This window comes from Corvus brachyrhynchos, unplaced genomic scaffold (genome assembly GCF_000691975.1).
Source record: "Corvus brachyrhynchos isolate BGI_N302 unplaced genomic scaffold, ASM69197v1 scaffold220, whole genome shotgun sequence".
Taxonomy (NCBI): Eukaryota; Metazoa; Chordata; class Aves; order Passeriformes; family Corvidae; genus Corvus; species Corvus brachyrhynchos.
In genome coordinates, this window is record NW_008236209.1 from 5,694,943 (window position 1) to 5,712,651 (window position 17,709).

General features: G+C 49.4%; 1 protein-coding gene across 1 annotated transcript in view; it reads right to left on the bottom strand.

The window, feature by feature from the left end:
- EDA (ectodysplasin A) overlaps positions 1-16,838 on the bottom strand; it is a 30,146-nt gene extending 13,308 nt beyond the window's left edge. Inside the window, exons 1-2 of the mRNA XM_017741819.1 lie at positions 16,764-16,838; positions 12,167-12,272 (exon numbers count right to left, since the gene is read on the bottom strand). Of these exons, the coding sequence (XP_017597308.1) occupies positions 12,167-12,272; positions 16,764-16,838 (181 nt within the window). The remainder of the gene's footprint in view (positions 1-12,166; positions 12,273-16,763) is intronic.
- Positions 16,839-17,709: the final 871 nt, after the last annotated feature.

Genomic DNA, 17,709 nt, shown 5'->3' on the forward strand with positions numbered 1-17,709 from the left:
CCAGAGCTTGACTCCTCCAAAAGCTGATTTTCCACAGCTGCTGGGAAAATAAAAGGGAAGAACATCAGAAAAGGAGGGAATGTCAAGCCAGCAAGAGTGGTAAACTTGGAGGGAAAGGTACAAGCAGGAAAGATGTCTCTATATGATGACAAAAGACCCTCAACCCAAACAGAGCCACCACAAGTGGAATGCTCCGAACAATTCCAAGCCACTCCAAGGAATTCCAAGTCCCTTCTGGCAGAAGCACTTTGGGTTCAGATGCAAACATCTCACTTGAAGCTGAGGAAAATATTTGCAAGAGATGAGTTTTTGGTGTGCAAACCCCCAGCTGTGGCCCAGCCAGCAGCAGAAGACATCTCCCCATGCTTCAGGGAGCAGGTTCCAGCCCCAGCTCCTGCAGCCCTACCATCTGCTGGATCACTTCCAAGGCCTTCAGAAAAATCCCAGATGGTGATGCAACTCAAGGATATTACATGTGACATGTTTGCTCTTAGCAAGATTAATAGAGTTGACTTTGCCCCCCCTCCAATCTCTCTTTCTGCACGCTACACACTGCTATGATTTACTATAAATACAGAAATATCCCAAACTTCTTTAGGACATCTGCTGATATAAATAGGATATTAAAAAACCCCTGCCTTCCCTTATTAGCTCTGTGTGTGGATTAACAAGAAATAGTTTAAATTCCTGCCAAACAGTTCCAACTGGTTTTATGGACGGGAACAGATCTTTGTAATTACGCTGATTTTATATCAAACCTATAAAAGGTTGACCATTATAGGAATGCGTCAAACAAAGGATACACCTAAGGAGGTACTGAATGTGCTAGAACTCCCAGCTGCCAAGAGCAGGACAAAGCCATGGAGTGCCACAACCATGTTCTAGCAGCATCATTTGATTCTGGACATAACATTAAGTGATGTCTTCAAGGTGTTTATCCAGTTTGGGAAAGGTACATGGCAGCAGCCACCAGTTTTGGGTATCCATCCATCCATCCATCCTTCCATCCATCCATCCTTCCATCCATCCATCCATCCTTCCATCCATCCATCCTTTGGAGACCGTGCCAACCTGTTTTCAGCATGCACTGGGAATTACTGATCCTTCTCCTATTTGCTAGCACTAAGTTACTGTGGAATATCCTCAATCTTCTTACCTAAGTGTGACTCTGGTTTGGGGACGTTAAGATCAGATAATTCAACTGAGGCACCTCTGTGTTTCTATCTCCACTCTGCCCTGGGAGATGAGAGGATGCAGGTACTGAGGAATTATCCTCATCCCAGGTTACAGATCAGAGACAAAATCCTGATGGTTAACGAGATGTCGGCATCATCCAGAAACACCACATCACTTCTGACTCCTTCAGAAAATAAACATTAAATTATTAAGTCACAAAATCATGGAATGGTTTGGGTTGGAAGGGACCTTAAAGCCCATCCCTTTCCACCCCCTGCCATGGGCAGAGACACCTCCCACTAGCCCAGGCGGCTCCAAGCCCTGTCCAACCTGGCCCTGGACACTTCCTAGGATAGGGCAGCCACAGCTTCACTGGGAAATCTATTCCAGCCCCTCACCACCCTCACAGGGAAGAATTCCTTCCGTATGTCCAACCTAGGTCCCCTCTTCCAGTTTGCACCTGTTTCTCCTTGTCCTGTCACTACAGTTCCTAACAAGGAGTCCCTCTCTGGCTGCCTTGTAGGTCCTTTCAAACACTGGAAGTGGTGGAATGCCCATTCCTGGAGGTGTCCAAGGAAGGCCTGGATGTAGCACTCGGTGCTCCGGGCTGGTGACAAGACGGCATCAGTCACAGCTTGGACTGGATGATCTTGTAGGGTTTTTCCAACCTCAAGGACTCAGGGATAAGTCCTACCCATGAACCAACCCCTCTATCCCTATTTGACCAATATTGAAGGTGGAAAGAGCAGCTCAGGTGTTCTTTGAGATTCCAGGCGATGATGAACCTCCTGCCATCCAGGATGTCAGTTTTCCCAACGAACAAGAAACCTCCAGAACTCGGCTGTTGCCTTTCCAGCACTGGTGCAGTGACATTCACTTCATTCCCATGGGTAGGAGAAATGCAAAGCTTTTCAAATATTTTTAAGTGTGGGGTTATTAATGCCAGATTCCAGTGGATTGGGGAAAGAGGGATGTTAGCTCCCAACACATGCCTAATCTAGAACATGTGCTTTCGGGGGAGGTTTGGAACCAATATGTTTTCAACATTTTCAGGAAATTTGGTCTATCCAGATGAAAGCTTCTTGGACCCTACTGAACTATCAGTCAGTGATACAAACACTGAAACAAGGAATTTTCTCCCTTTTTCCTGAAAAGAAAGTGCTTCTTCACCAACTCCAGACAGAAAGCAACGGGGCTTGAAGAGCAGCTTTGGGATTATAACTCCAGAATATTTAGAAAATAGGATAAATGATGAATCTAAGGAAACATCCCAGAGGTAAATCACATCCTGTGCTACCACGGAATTCTGGTGTGTCTTCCCAGGGTGGTTTTTTGATGCGGAAGGGGAATCTTCTGCTGAGAGTGGAGGAAAGGTGCTGCCCACACTTACAGGAACCCAAGTCAGGGGTGTGAACTAGAATTTCAAAAAATCTGAATATGGGGAAAGTGTTTTGTAAGGGAATGGGGAGGGAATTCATGGCACAAAGTAGGGGAAGGATGAAACACCACTGTGGGATGTGTGAGTCCATAGGGCAGAGCCCAGGGCACTCCAGCTTTCCTCATCCACCACTTTTCCTTCTCGCCCTGCTTTTGTTTCAATCTTGTTTTAAAACTCCTCAAAATTCACACAGGAACACAGCCACCCTTAATGGTCTTTGCCTCGTGACACATTAAATTGAGATGGTCCACAACAGCACCCCACAAAGCAGCGATCCCTCCCTATCCTTCATCCAGTGGGATCTTGGTCCCATGCCATTCCCAGAGGACCATCCCAGCCTGCTCCACCTGCACAACACAAGCCCTGAATTTTAGGAGCCTTTGCTTCATGTCAGCCCATCCCTTTGTGCAGTGAGAGGCTGCTGAGTCCCCAGAAATGGCTCGGGGACAGTGACATTTGTGACCCCCCAGCTGGACTGAACTGCCCCAGCCCAAAACCAGTCCCCGCCAGCCCAGGAGATCAAGGAGTTTGCAGCTCATTTTGGACTCTTCTGAGGCACTCCCTTGGCTCCATCCAATTTTTGAGGCAATTCTTCATCTCTTTGATGGACTTTTCATGTGTCTCCAGGGGAAGTGTCCTGCAGCGAGGTCACTCCTGGGGCTGCTTGGCCACAGGGTGTGAGAAGGGCTGGGAATCATCTCTCATGTGGTGGCTTAGGGATGAGAGTGGCCTTTGCTGCCTCCCTGCTCCTCTCCTCACATTCCACCAAAGGACAAACCTCCATCCATGTGTCATCCAGATGAGCAGATGCTGCTCCAGGAGCTCCATGGATCAGTAGCCTGCTCCCTCCCCATTCCTCTGATCCCAAACACCAGCCCCCAGTTCAAGCTCATCGGGCTGAAAACAAACGGAGAGAAGTCACAGCTCATCCCTGGAATCCCTGGAGCGACACGAGATGCCAGAGAGCCGCAATCTCTCTTCTCAAACAGCTTCAGACCACGTAAGCTCTCATCAGGAACAGGTTTTTTTTTTGCTGTTGAGAAAGTTTTTTTTCTCCTGCCAGTACTCTGAGATTTTTGCTCAGTTTGACAAAACCCAGGACTCCTCAGGGAATAATTTGGTGAAGCTCCTAAGGACAGTTAAACTCAAATTTACAGATAATGCCAACAGTGGCAGTAGGTTGTGATCTAGTTCATCCTGATCTTTAATTATTCAAAGGAAAAAAAATCTGATCAGACGATCAGAACTGAAGTGTGAACAGGACACAGACCTAAAGGACAACCACTCAACAACCTGATTTTTGCTCCAGGTAAAGGGGACATGGGGAGCAACCCCCAGCTGGAAAGGACAAAAGGAGCAGGATGAATGAGTTGTGCTCATGCATTCCACAGGTTTTTCCACCTTCAGAAGGATGATGGGGTTCAAAGGGCTGTCCAAAGGGAGGTGAGGTAGAGCCCCACCAGCCCTGCGTGTCTCCTTCCTAAGGGCTTTTTGGCATGAGGAAAACTACAGGTGCAGGGTCGTAGGAGAAGCAGGATGGAACAGCACCCGTCCTTTAGCGGTCTGTCAGCTCCACTGTTGTCACCTCTGCCACAATGCTGGTCCCATTTAGGAGGAGAGGCTGGATTCAGTCACCTCCTGGGGTTCTCTCCACCCTACAACCTCACCTCTGCTCTCCCAAAGCCAGACTTTCTCTGCTGAAAATCCCTCCTCACTTCCTTGAGCAAGGCAGACGTGTCCCTGCTCACTGCAAGGGGAATTTCCAAGGCTTTACAGGACACAAGGAACAACCAAGGTGATTTACCTCCTCCATCCTATCCAGATCCACCTTGGGATCAGTGGCAAGGCACCAGGACAGGCTGCTGGTACCAGAAGGCTCTAAAAAACCAGCTCCGGTCTCTGAGTAGGTGCAAGAACACCACAGCACAAATGTGGTCACGAGCAAAGACAAAATCCTGCTCCCAATTAACTCCAGAGCCACTGTTGCTGGCAAAATCCTCTTGCACTGCCTCCTCAAAAACACAAAAGGCCAATCAAACAGAAATCTCCACCCTCCTCAGCTCCGCTCCCACATCATCAGTCCCAGCCAAGTTCCTGGGGTTCACACCAGAACCTGTGGCCATCATATTTCATTTTCCACCCTCTGGCTGGCTCCGGAAGGAGGATGCGATGTGCCTTTTGTTTCCCTTCAGGCATTTCGGTTGGATTCCAAGTGCAGAGCTGACAGACAACACTCCCAGTTCTAATTTGAGGATCCCAAGGCTTTTTTTGGCTGCTGGCTGGAGTCACCAGGCTGATTTTCTATCCATCACTGCACCCTCTTGCTTCCTCTATCAATCCCACATATTTAAATCCAACAATTTGAAGCGTAGCGTTACAGCTGTGTTTTTATTTTGTTTGTTTTATTCGGTTGTTGCCTAACACAAAACACTCTGACATTTTCAGTCACATCCCACTAAGATAAACAACGAACATATGTCATGAATTCCAGCAGAAACGATTCCCAAGTGGGGCAGCAGCAAGGTTTGAAGCGGGAGTACGAGAGACTCTCCCGAATTGTTTGCTGGATGTTTGAAACGAGCTCTTCCCGTGGTTATCCATAAGGAATCGAGGGCAGGTGGGAGGAAACCTCTCTCACTGTCCCACCCCTGCAGAACTTGATATGTTTTTCCTCCTCCCATCCATAATCCTGCCTAATTGGATGGAAAACCTCCATGGCATTGAGCAGCTGCCTGAGAACTGATGGTTTAATTACACAGAAAAATGTGGGATCTGTATCCAAGGATCTACCCATGTGCATCCACACATCTTACAGTGGGATGAACCTAAAAATGGGGAAAGGGGAGGGGGAAAAAAGGGGGAAGAAGGGGGAAAAAGAAGGAAATCCAAGAGAGATCCCACCACTTGTGGGAGGATTTGGATGAATTTGGTAAGCGGTAAAAAGAAGGGAAAAAAGTGGGAAACAAGGAAACCCAGGAGAGACTCTACTGCTCTTGGGAAGCCCAAGTGAAATCCCTGCAGCAGCTGGGACACAGGGAATGCTGCCTGGCTCAGCCAACCCTTGCATTTATCCATTTAACCACTTCCCCAAATCCTGCTAGAATTAGTGGGATCAGATACAACTCCAACAATGTCTCCACAGCCAACAAAGCCCTCATGAAAACATTCAACCTCAGCCTCATTCACAGCTTTTTCCCTAAAGAATTCCTCACCGGAGCTCTGCAGCTCTGGGGCTGTCTCTGGGCTGGTGCAGCTGCTCTGTGACAGCCGAGAGGGCTCCGGTGAGCGGCCGGAGAGGGCACAGTGAGGACAATCACAGCTGCCACCACCACAGCAGCAGCTCCAGGTTTGGCTGTTCACAGAATCCCAGGATAGCTGCAAGGGACCTCTGGAGATCATCCAGTCCAAGGCAGGGTCACTCCTTGGAGCAGCTGACTCAAGAACATGTTCATACGGGTTTGGGATGTCTCAGAGAGGTGGACTCCACACTTTCCCTGGGAAGCTGTTGCAGAGCTCTGCCACTCTCACGGAAAGAAGTTCTTCCTTGTGTTGAGGTGGAACTTCTTGTGTTGTAGTTTATGGCCATTGCCCCTTGTCCTGGAGCCTGGCACCATCCTCTGACACCCCTTGGAGATACATGTATGGATTATGAGATCCCCTCAGCCCTGCCATGACCCCCAGCCAGAAAAACAAGCTTACTCATCCCAAAATCTGCAGAAGAAGGATCCCTGTGGTTGCTGGGGCAGGACCTGAGGGGGGCCTCAGGTGGGGAAGGTGGATCTGATCCAGCTCTGCACCAGTTCCTCCACTTGGAGCGACCAGACAGGCCTGAAGCATGTGTTGAGCCTGCAGAACCTCCCTGGCTGAGGGCTTTTTCATCGAAATCAAAGCTCAGCTGCAAATCCTCCAGCAGGGAGACAATGGAGCCTCTCACGCTGCGGGAAGGGAGCAGCAGCTTCCAGAGGAGTCCGGCATTTCCAGCGCTCGGTGCAGCTCAGCTGCACTCAGGGCTCAGCTGCAGCCACATTCCTGCCCCTCTGGAACATCTGTTCTCCTCTCATTAGTGCTGCCCTGTTTTGTAACACAAGGAACTCTGTGAGATTCCTGAAGCTCAGTGTTTGACCCGGGGCGTTCCGAAAAGCCCCAGGGTCTCAGGAGTGGAATTCAGACGGAATCACCAGTCACTTCCAATAATGTCGCTCGCTGCTCAAAGCACAGCTGGAAAAGGAGCTGAGCTCTGGTCAAGTTTAAGCACAGCCCCTGGGAGCTCAGAATCCACCCACAAGTGCAGTCAGGGCAAGTGTCTGAAAGTGCCACCGAGGTGACAATGACCAGAGAATTCCTTCTCATCCTCAGCAACTCCAAATCTCCCAGTGGCCACCCCACGGCCTCATCCCAGCCAGGGAAGGACAAACACGCCCAGAGCAGTGCCAGGGATGGACCAGATCAGCAGCACCTCATCACAGCTTTGTAAACATCCGAATAATGAAGCAGAGTTCCTTCTGGAACAATCCAGACCCCAACTGGAAGGGCTGCTCAGAAGCCAGGGGGCAAAGGGAGGTTGTGGATGGGTCAGGACACACCGACCATTATTCCACTGTGAGCTGGGACAATTCCTCACCCTGGACACCACACAACTGGGCTTGTGCCTCTCCCAGCTTTTCCTATTTAACATCCAACTGGGACAGCAACATAGCAGAGCTCAGTGAGGAATTCTGGGCTCCAGGAGTTAGAGAATCATGGAATCATAAAGTGGTTTGGTTGGAAGGGACCTTAAAGCTCATCCCATTCTGCTCCCTGCCATGGGCAGGGACACCTTCCACTATCCCAGGGTGCTCCAAGCTCCATCCAGCCTGGCCTTGGACACCTCCAAGAGCATCCACAGTTTTTCTGGGCAACCTGTGCCAGGGCTGGAACTGACACCTAAACAACACTCTGGGTTTTTAGGGGCAAGACTTTAAACAGATCCCTGTTATCATAAGCCTGGGAATAACACAGAGATAGGGATATGTAAATAAGATGCAGCCTTAATTTCATCACAGTAATAACAAATACTGACAGCAACATCCCAGGAAAGGGATGAATTTATCCCCAAAGATTAAGACATCACATTATTCCCAATTTCTCCCATTCAGGGGGAAATCACTGAGAAATTCTGGGGGAAATCAGTAAGAACAAGCACTTTGTGGTGAGCCTTTCCTTCTGGGAGCGTCTCCCGTGCTCCAGGATCCAGGAAATGTCCAGTATTTACTGCGTGCTCATCACCATGGTTTCAGAGCACAATAAGGCTCTATCGCCCTGCATCCATCTGTGTTTCTGGGAATGCCGGGGCTTTGGGAATTGCACGGGGCCAACACAAAGGCACCCATTGTTCTGGAGGCAGAGGGACGAACCTGCCCTTTCCACAGGAGAGGAAGCCGGCAGGAAAAGTTGCTATTGTGAGCTGGATATTAAAAAAAAAAACACGGAAAAAAAAGTCCTATTGCATCGTCAGTGCTGCCGGGTCGGGAAAGGGGGATGGCTGGGACAGGGCACCTGTGGGACTGGGGGCTGTCCAGGGGGAGCCAGGTACCCCCAGCCAGGCTGGCAGCCCTGTAGCCACTGGCTACACCATCCCAGAAACATCCAAAATCCTCCTAAACCCACCCTGAAAGCCAGGCTGGCATCAGCTACCTGCTAAATCACCCAGAAAACATCCAAAATCTACCCCAAAACCACCCTAGAACCACTCCAAAAGCCAGGCTCTGGTATGACCTACCTGCTAAACCATCCAGAAACCATCCAAAATCTACCCTAAAACCACTGTAAAACCATTCTAAACCCACCCTAAAACCATCTTAAAACCACACTGAAATCACCCTAAAACCACTGAGCAAGTCCTAAGAGGGTGAAACTGGACCCACGTGGCTGGAGCATCAGTTCCAAAGCTCCAGGTAGGAGCAGGGATGGGGAAGAGCTTTCAATTCCCCAGCATTTCATTTTCCTTTCCAGCCAAAGCCATTTGCAGCGCTGGAGTTCTCCTCCAGGACTTTCCTCGGCAGGAAGAACTGCCAAAGTAGTAGGAACCAAATTGTTGTCAGCTTAAGGCCAGCCATCTGCTCAGCCTCTTCCCAGCTGCCATGCTCCCAATCAAAGCCTGGAGAACAACCCCTGATGTTTCTCACCAAGCTCAATATGAAAAAAATCTAGGAAAGAAAAAAAAAAACCAAACCAACAAACCAACAACCCCAAACCCAAAATGCGAAAAAACCCCAGAAATCAGGAACGCAGCCCGGCAGGGATCTAACTGGGAACAGAGATGAAAGTAGGAGAAAAAGAAACTATTTTATTTGTTTAAAACAATGTTTTTTAAAGAGTCCTACTGACATCTGCTTTGTAAATGCTCTGTCATTATTTCTAACCTCCAGAGCACGGAATTGTCTCTGGAGTTACAACCATGCTACTCCCAGATTTTGGCTTTGTTAGCAAAGAGCCAGCAGCATTTTTACTGGCACTCTGGGAATAGAGATCTAACATTTCATACCCAGTTTATTTAAAAGTGGACTAATTTAACATCCTTGATGGTTCCTTTTAGCACAACTGTTGCTAATTAGCAGCTCCAGAATGATTTGCTCATCTGGGAGCAGTGGCGGTTCCACGGCAGCATAAATACACCAGGGCAAAAGGGAAGGAGGGGGAAAGGAGAAAATAGGGAAGAGGCATTGGAGAGGGGCAGGTCTTAGGGAATTAATGGAAATGAAGTGGCAGGTGGAGATGGGAACACTGAGGAGAAAAGAGGCAGGAAAAATAGAGTGGAAAAGGATAATCCTGGGCCTTGAGAAGCTGGAAAAATCGGTGGCAGGTTTTAAAGTTGTGCAGAAGTCAGGTTTGGTGACATGGACTGGAAAGTGGCTTCAAGATGATGATCCCAGGACTGAGACAGGCACTAGCCCCCAGTGATCCCCTGGGATGCCCCAGGGCTGCAGGGATGAGGAGAGGGACCCGGGCCAGGACACGACCTCGGCTGCTTTAAGTGGCCCCAGGGCACCACGGGTGCAGAGCCACAACCCAAAATTAAGCAAAGTCAACCATAAAACATATCAGGGGTCAAAGGGCTGAAACTAGAGTCCTCCAAGGAGGAGCCCCTGAAATTCCAGAGTCATGTGGGGAGTGACAGGATCCAGCTGATGGCTTTGCACACAATTTTCCTTGCATTTTTTAACAACGAGGCACCAAAGCAGCTTTGCTGCTCCCATGTTCCATCCCTGTGGCTCCGTGCTCTGGGCACAGCCAGGGCCATCACCCTCCCCTGGCTGCACGGAACCAGCTCTGCCCTGTCCTGAACCTGCCTCTTGCACAGCAAAAAGGCTTGAAAGCAAATCCTCCAAAAAGAAAAAGCTTTTGGGAAAGGAACCATGTTCTCCCTGATGTTTATAAATCATCAAAGCCAGCCCCTCGTTGGTACCAGGATGAGCAGGACTGGAAGAGCTGGGAAGGGTCGGAGCAGCCTCCCTCCAACCCCAGCCTCCACGCTCGGATCACTTTGGTCTTTCCCTGCATGTGTAAAAGCACTTGAAAGTTCATAAAATTAATTCCAGACAAATATTAGCAAGGCCTCAAGTGGAAAGCACATCTCCTTCCTTCTGGGAATTTATAGTTCAGCCACTTTTATCTTTGGGAGGCTCTTTGGAGATCAAAGATTTGATCAACTTTCCCTTTGCGAAACTCACGAAGAAAATGGTGTTATCAGGACCATGACATGATTTTATTTATTAGTTTAATGATTCATTGCCCTGCTCTGACAGCAAGATTCCTTCACGCAGGTCTAAAACAAACAGCGTGAGTTCCCCAAGGCCGTGGCTCTGTTTGCTTCTCGATTTTATGGTTGTTACAAGGTCAAGCCCCGCCCTGACAGCTCCCACTTGTTAAATGCAGCTCTAGAACCACCATGGGCAAACACAGGGCAACCACTTGCCAAAGCCAGAGGGACACAACCTGTCACTCTGGCAGTTTTCCCCATCTCCATCACCTGTGGGGTCAAAATCCCTGATTTTCAAAAAGACACAGGTAAGAGTCACAGGATCAGTGAGGTTGGAAAAGGCATTCCTTGGACACCCCCCGGGATGGGCACTCCAAACCTCCCTGGGCAGCCCCTTCCAGTTCCTGGCCACCCTTTCCATGAAGAAATTCCTCCTGATATCCAACCTGAGCCTCCCCTGGCCCAGCCTGAGGCTGTTCCCTCTCCCCCTGTCCCTGTTCCCTGGGCGCAGAGCACGAAACTGTGCTCCGGGCGGAGCCCCTTCCCCAGCCCCCTCAGCCGCTCCTGGGGCTCCAGCCCCTTCCCCAGCTCCATTCCCTTCCTGGGACTGGATAAGTGGTGGAAGTGCTCTGCATTTCTGGAGTGGCTCAACTCTGAGCATCCAGGGAACAGCAAGGAAATCTGGGAAAGGACTGCCAGGCATGAAAGGCCAACAATGGGCACAAGAGTGATGAGCAAAACCCTCGTCAGACACCAACCTTGAGCTTCTCTTTCTCTCCTCAGCAGCTCTCTGCACATCTGGCAAGGCAGAGGCAGCCTGAGGGATGAAGTTAATCCCTCCCAACATCTGCCGGCAGCGCTCCGTCGACACTGCTCGCCTCCAGTGGGAACTTGCTACTACACAAGTGACTTGTGAAGACACTGGGATAGATTTCAAGGAGACTGGGAAAAGGACTGGGACGCTGCCTGAGCCATCTGAGCACCAGAGAGACACCGGCTCCAAAATTGATGGCCCACACTGGGCTGGAATCACTCAGGGAGTCTGTACCAAATGCATCAGACTTGTCAGCATTCCAGGGAAGAGGAATCCAGGGAGTTTCACCAAGCTCTTTCTTGGAGCAGAGCCACAGGGAAATGCTTCTCCACTGTGAAACTGCGAAGGTTTCAGGGGAGATGGGAAACTCACGGAGCTGGGCTGGAAAACTAGAATGATAACGGAGTCAGCACTCGGGCTTAGCTGCACACAGACCACGGCTCCATCAGTTCTGTCCTGCTTTCCCTGGCATCCAGTCCTTTCTCCTCTCCTGTAAAAGGGGATCTGTGCTTTCCTGCAGTAGGGAAGCACAGGAGCTCTTCCAGGAGTTCATGCTCCTGTCTTTGTGTCATGACAATGATGGAAAGCCAGGACTGGAAATCAAATTCCTCACAAAGAAATCAGGAACCTTTCTGCTCTTTTAATCCAAGCTTTGTACAACTTTGCCTTCCCTTCACACGGGCTTTGACCCCACCTGAGACTACACAGCAACGCAAAACCCCCTTAGAGCAGTCACCAGTTTGGGATGCAGATGTTCCCAGCTGTTTGTTGGATTGTGAAAAGCTCCTTGATGATTTTAAGCAAAGCCGGGTGTGCAGGACAACAAATAAAGGCAAACAAGTACAAATTAAAGCCTTAAATGATCACAGTTTGAGGAGTCAAGGATGGAACTCCTAAACAGCATTCATTCACACAAGCCCTACAGTTGCAGACATCAGAACTCCTGGAATTCCTCATCTGGGAGGGAACCAAAATCAGGGAGAAGCTGAGCAGGACTCACCGTCGGGCCCTTCGCTGCCTTTACTCCTTTTATTCCGACGGACGCGTCTCCCCTCTTCTCCAACGTGCAGCTTCTCCTCGGGGTGAAAGAAGTTCAGCAAGGCCAGCTGCAAGAAAAGGGACAAGTTTAAACATCTTTGCAAGGCTGGTCTAGCCAGGCTGAGAGATTGGAGCCTAAATGCCAAATCCTTCCCGTCAGGGATAGAGCAGGAGACGCGAGATGGCTGCTCACGGATCTCAGCTCATCCCAAGGAGATGTGTCCCCTCGGATGCAGTCTAAGACTTGGGAAAACTCCTCCTGAGGCGTTTCAGCACGGAGAACCCTTCCCCCAGGAACAGGGGACTGCAGGCCAGGGCTGCAGGGAGATCTATGGCTGGAAATAATCAAACACCTCAAAGGCCGATGCGATAATTCCTAATTTTTTTCTGCTAAACTTGCTCAATCCTGGAGCTCTTTCTCCAGCATTACTCACTGCCAGTAAGTTTTTCCTCTCTCAAGCTCTCCTCTGCAAGCCTCATTAGCTACTGAGATTCAAAGGTCTTCAGGGACCTTTAAATCCAACCCAATATGCCACATAAATTAACACTTTAAACATACAGCAACATTTGTAACACGAGCTTTGCCAAGAGGCAAAAATTTTATGTAGCGACCTGTTATTCAGCAAAAAATTGCTGCTGCCTTAAAAACTCTTTAACAGATCAACATCCCCACCCAGAAATTGGAATTCGGGGTTAGAAACCAGAATCCCAGCTCATCACCAGCGGCATTTTCCTGTTATTTCCACTTCATAAAAAAGGGAATTCAAAGACCAATTAGGGACCAAACACCTTCTGTGCGTTACTGCATCCAACAGCCAGGGCTGCTCCGACCAGGATGGGGTTTTCTTGCTGAAGGAACCCGACGGTGGTTATTTAAGCTGTAAATACACAGCAAAACCAAACACAGCCCAAGATAAGATCCAGGAGGCTTCAAAAAGCAGCCCCACAGGTTATCGAGCTCATCATTGTTCTGAGAACAAAACCTGGGGCATCAAAAGCATCTTTGAAAGGGCAGAGGAGAACAAACACCTCCCCTGAATTGCTGGGCTCGTTAAGCTCCAGCCCATAAAAGTCCCTATCAAGAGCAATAATCGCTAAAGGCCCTTGGCTTTTCACAAGCCCCAGGGCTCTCACCTCCCCTCTCCCTGAGCATTCCCAAGGTATTTCCCAGGCACAGCTCCCCTCCCAAAGTCAGCATCCCAGGCCTCCGTTCAGATTTTACATCTGCATTTTACTTTATTCCAACAAGCTCCGGTGCAGTCTCACAAATGGAAACGTTTGGAAACTCTCTGGTTTCCCAAAAAGAACCCTCCAAAGCGTTTCTCAGATTCCCAAACTGTTGCTATTTCCTTCTGTCCCTGTGCAGGCGGGTCTGCAAAATTCCTGGGTGTTTGTCATTGCAGTGATGCTGTAGCTGAAAGGAGCCCGAAACCCTGTGGGATGACCTGGGATCAGCTTCCCAAAGTCTCCCTACCAGGCTTTTAAACATCCCTAAAAAAGCAACGATGAGTAAAACTTATCTGCCTGAGGGAGGCCAGTTACAGGGTTGGATGGAGAGCTGAAGGCTCCCGTTTGCAACAAGGACAAAAGGGCAAGAACACGGGGCACAGCTCCCTGTGCCCACATTTCCAAAGCTCCCACATCCCATTGCACTGCCCCAGGTGTGGAATACCGGAGCAGGATGCTCCTGCAGGCACCACCAGCACCTTCTCTGACACACCAGAGCAGAGCAAGGCATGAGAACAAGTGAATTCTTCTTTAAACACCTTATTTAACTCACGCTGAAACACTGCAGCACTAACCGAAGGAACAAATTGCTTTATAATTCAGGTGAAAATGTCAATGAAATCCTCAGCGTGGCTTTGGAATGCTGTTATTGCCTGGATTTTCATTGGAGTTTTACAGAATGCAGTGAAATAGAGGCTGTTCCTCCAGGCCGAACAACCCCAACTCTGCTGCTCTGCTCCAGGTTTCCATCTGATGTCACTTGTCACTGACCACTCCGAAAAACACTAAATTTTGGCTAAAAGTCATCTGTCCATTAAACTTTGTGTTTCTAGTCAGAAAGAGAAATGACAGTGAGGGTGAGTGATTAAAACACACCTTTTACTTAGGAAATAAACCCATACAAGCAGCTTGTGACACTAACTGTGAACACAGCAGCTGCTGCTTTGGGACAACTCCCATGAAACGGTGTTTTCCAGGAGCAGTGACACACCAGCACTCCACACTCAACCTGGGAATGGACACAACCGGTGTGAGCAGAGAGAGGGGCCTATCCCTAGGGAACACCTTCCAGAGTGCTTCGAATTATGCAAATAATGGCACTGACCCTCCAGTGACTGGCAGGAGGGGTCAGGGGTCTGGCTCGGGATGGAGGGAATGCTCAGATCCCTGGCAAGGTCAGGGGCAGGGAAAGGGTGACCAAGCCTCTTGCAGCCATCCAAGCTCCCGAAGGCCAAGTCCTTCTCTGGGACTCAAGGGCTCTGTTGTTCCAGGGCTGCAGCTGCCCGAGGTCGGGGGATGCTCGGCCGCCGGCTCGGCCATGAAGGGCCCGTCTGTGTCCGGCTGGGAATCGTGGCCGGCACCGCTCGGATGCTTTTTCCATTCAGCCCTCACAAGATATCAGTAATACATTGGGAAGAAATTCCTCCCTGTGAGGCCCTGGTACAGGTTGCCCAGAGAAGCTGTGGCTGCCCCTGGATTCCTGGACGTGTCCAAATAGCCAGGTTGGATGGGGCTTGGAGCAAGCTGGGACAGTGGAAGGTGTCCCTGCTCGTGGCAGGGGGTGGGATGGGATGAGCTTTACACTCCCTTCCCACCCAAACCTCTGCAGCACCCCTGGGCTCATAGGGCACCCTGGCTCTGGCACCTTCTGGGGAATTCTAAAAGGAATTCTTACCTAGTCCATGATTTCACCGAAACTCCTCATCCTCAAAGTCACAGAGAACTGATTCTCTCAGCCTCTGCACTTGTAGAGCTGAAGAATTTTTGAGGAGTCCAGCACACGCAGCTTCTTTTTTGGGAACAGGTATTTTCCCTGCACAGTCTGAACAATCCCCATTTCCCTCCTCCTCCAACCTAAAGCCCTCAAATCACCTTTAATTTTAGAAACAACATGGGTTTAATCAAGAGAATCACTCTAGGATGCAAAAAGGTCAAAAAGCCAACACGGGAAAAATCCCAGGGGAAGCCATTCCTCAAAATAACCTGGGAAACAATAGCGCAGGCACCGCTCGCCAGAGGGAATCGGATCTGCCTTGGTTTCTCTGGGCAAAATAAAGCAAAACAAAGGCACACAGAGCCGGTTTTCCCTGCAGAACCTGCCTGGGAACATTGGACAAAGCTTCTGGAGGATGGATGCCAAGGGAGCACAGTGGGAACTCCCAAAATAACGGGGCCTGTGGTCACTCAAACTCATTTGCAGGATGGACATTCCACACTCTATGCAAGTAAGGATAAAGAAAGAAAGGCATTATCATTTTTCATAAAATAAAATATTATTTGTCCTGTCATTCCAGGCCCTTGCCAAAAGTCTCTTGAAGAGCCACTGGACACCAAGGGAATGTATTTCCAATGGTCAAACAGCTTGAAGTGGAAAAATACAACCCAGCTTACACAATGTTGCACAAAAGGTGGATTTTGTCCTTAGGCAAAGTTGGTAGGAGGAACAAGAGTCTCCCTCCTGCAAAACTGGGAAAAACACTCAAACCTTCAGGTGCACGAAGCCTTTTGGGTGAAATGTGAGAAAAACCCCAAAGATTTTCTGCCTCCAACAGCTCCCAATTCCTCCTGACAAAGCAAGTCCAGCCAAAGATCTCATCCAGAAACCCACAGCTCAATGTCTTAAAGCACCTGAGAAAACAAGCATGAATTCACCCACTTGCACAAGTGTTGAACAGGATTTTTAAAGTCAAATTCCCTCTTCCTTTGCAGTTTGGGAGATCATCAGTGTGAGGAGCCTAAGAACCAGCCCAGGCTCTGCTGCAGCATTCTCTGCAAGCAATATTGTTGTTTTTCTGGTGCTCTCAAGTTCAGCCTGTGGTTCAGAGGAGCAGCTACTTGAATATCCAGCCCCATTGTCCTCCAGAACTTCGCCTCTGGTCACACGTGGTGCAAAAAGAAATGATCAAGTAGATAATTAATATTCCACCAGCCCAGAAAGAAGCTCGGGGAGTAGCTTCTCTTTATTGAAAAGAAACCTCATTCAACATATTTTAAGAATTGTTTTTGTCATCGTTTCTTGCTCCTCATAAAAATGCAAGGAGCAAACGAGGGAACAATTCCCATTTCAACGTGACAGAACTTTGACACCATGTCTTGTCTGCAGGACAGGCCACAGCCCTGCCTGCAAAACTCACAGAATGTGATCAATACCATGACGGGGAGCACCAGAGGTAGAGCAGAGATGGGATAACCTGCACTACCCACCTTCCTCCCCAAACCTGGTATTCCCAGCTGGCTGTGGGAATCCTTTCCAGGGCTCTGGAGCGGGTTCCTCACCATAACAAGCCCCTTCCATCAGCTTTTTCTGTGTGAAGCTCCAGTTTGGTCCTCACCTTCAAGGTGCCCAGAACTCCTCTGGTCCCTGTTGCTTCATCCCTCTCATCCTTCCCTCCCAGCTCCAGCCACATTACTGCTAAAATCCAGCTGTTCATCCTGAAGCCCAAGATCCCAGAGGCATAATCCTTCACTCTGGAGTTGATAAGAAATCCCAACTCCCCCTCATTCCAATCTGCACCCAAGGATCCTCACCAAGGTTTTCAGACCCAACAGGGACCTTCAAAAGCATTTGCCACCCAAAGCTGTTCTATAATCCAGAAACACCAGTGATGCTAAGGAGCTTATCCAGGTGGGAAGTTTGGCTGGGAGGAGGGATTGAGCTCTGGTCCAGGCAGGAGCTATAACAGCAGAGCCACCTCCATCCCAACACTCATGAGGAGCTTCACAAAAATGACAACCAAGGACTCAAGGGAGTATTCGACCACTAGAAAACAGAAATGACCTTGGTCTTGGAGGTGGACCATGGAATGCCATGGATTGGGGGCACAGCACCTGCCAGCAGGCAGGAACTCCCATCTCAGCACATCTACACCCTGAACATGCCACCAGTACTTTTGGGAACAGGATCTGAGACGCTGCCAATCTGCCGAGCATCCCTGTCCCCAGGTCGAAAGCGTCTCCCAAGGACTGTGCAATCCCACTTTGGAGAAGGCCAGGGAATGACACTAGGGGTCTTCCAAGCACTGCAGTAACAGACTACCATTGGAGACCAGTGAAAGAGGAGGGAGCAGGTTTTCCCAAGATTTTACTGGTGTTTTACCTTCATTACCCAGAACAGCCACTGTGTTTTGCAGCACAGAACCCTAAATCCAACTGCCAGTTCTCAGTCCAAGCCAAAGTGATGGACACAGGGAATTAATGGCCATCTGAACAATTAACACACCTTATAAACTTCCCTTCAGAACCAGACCCTTCCCAAAGCCTTCCCTTTCCCTTCCTCCT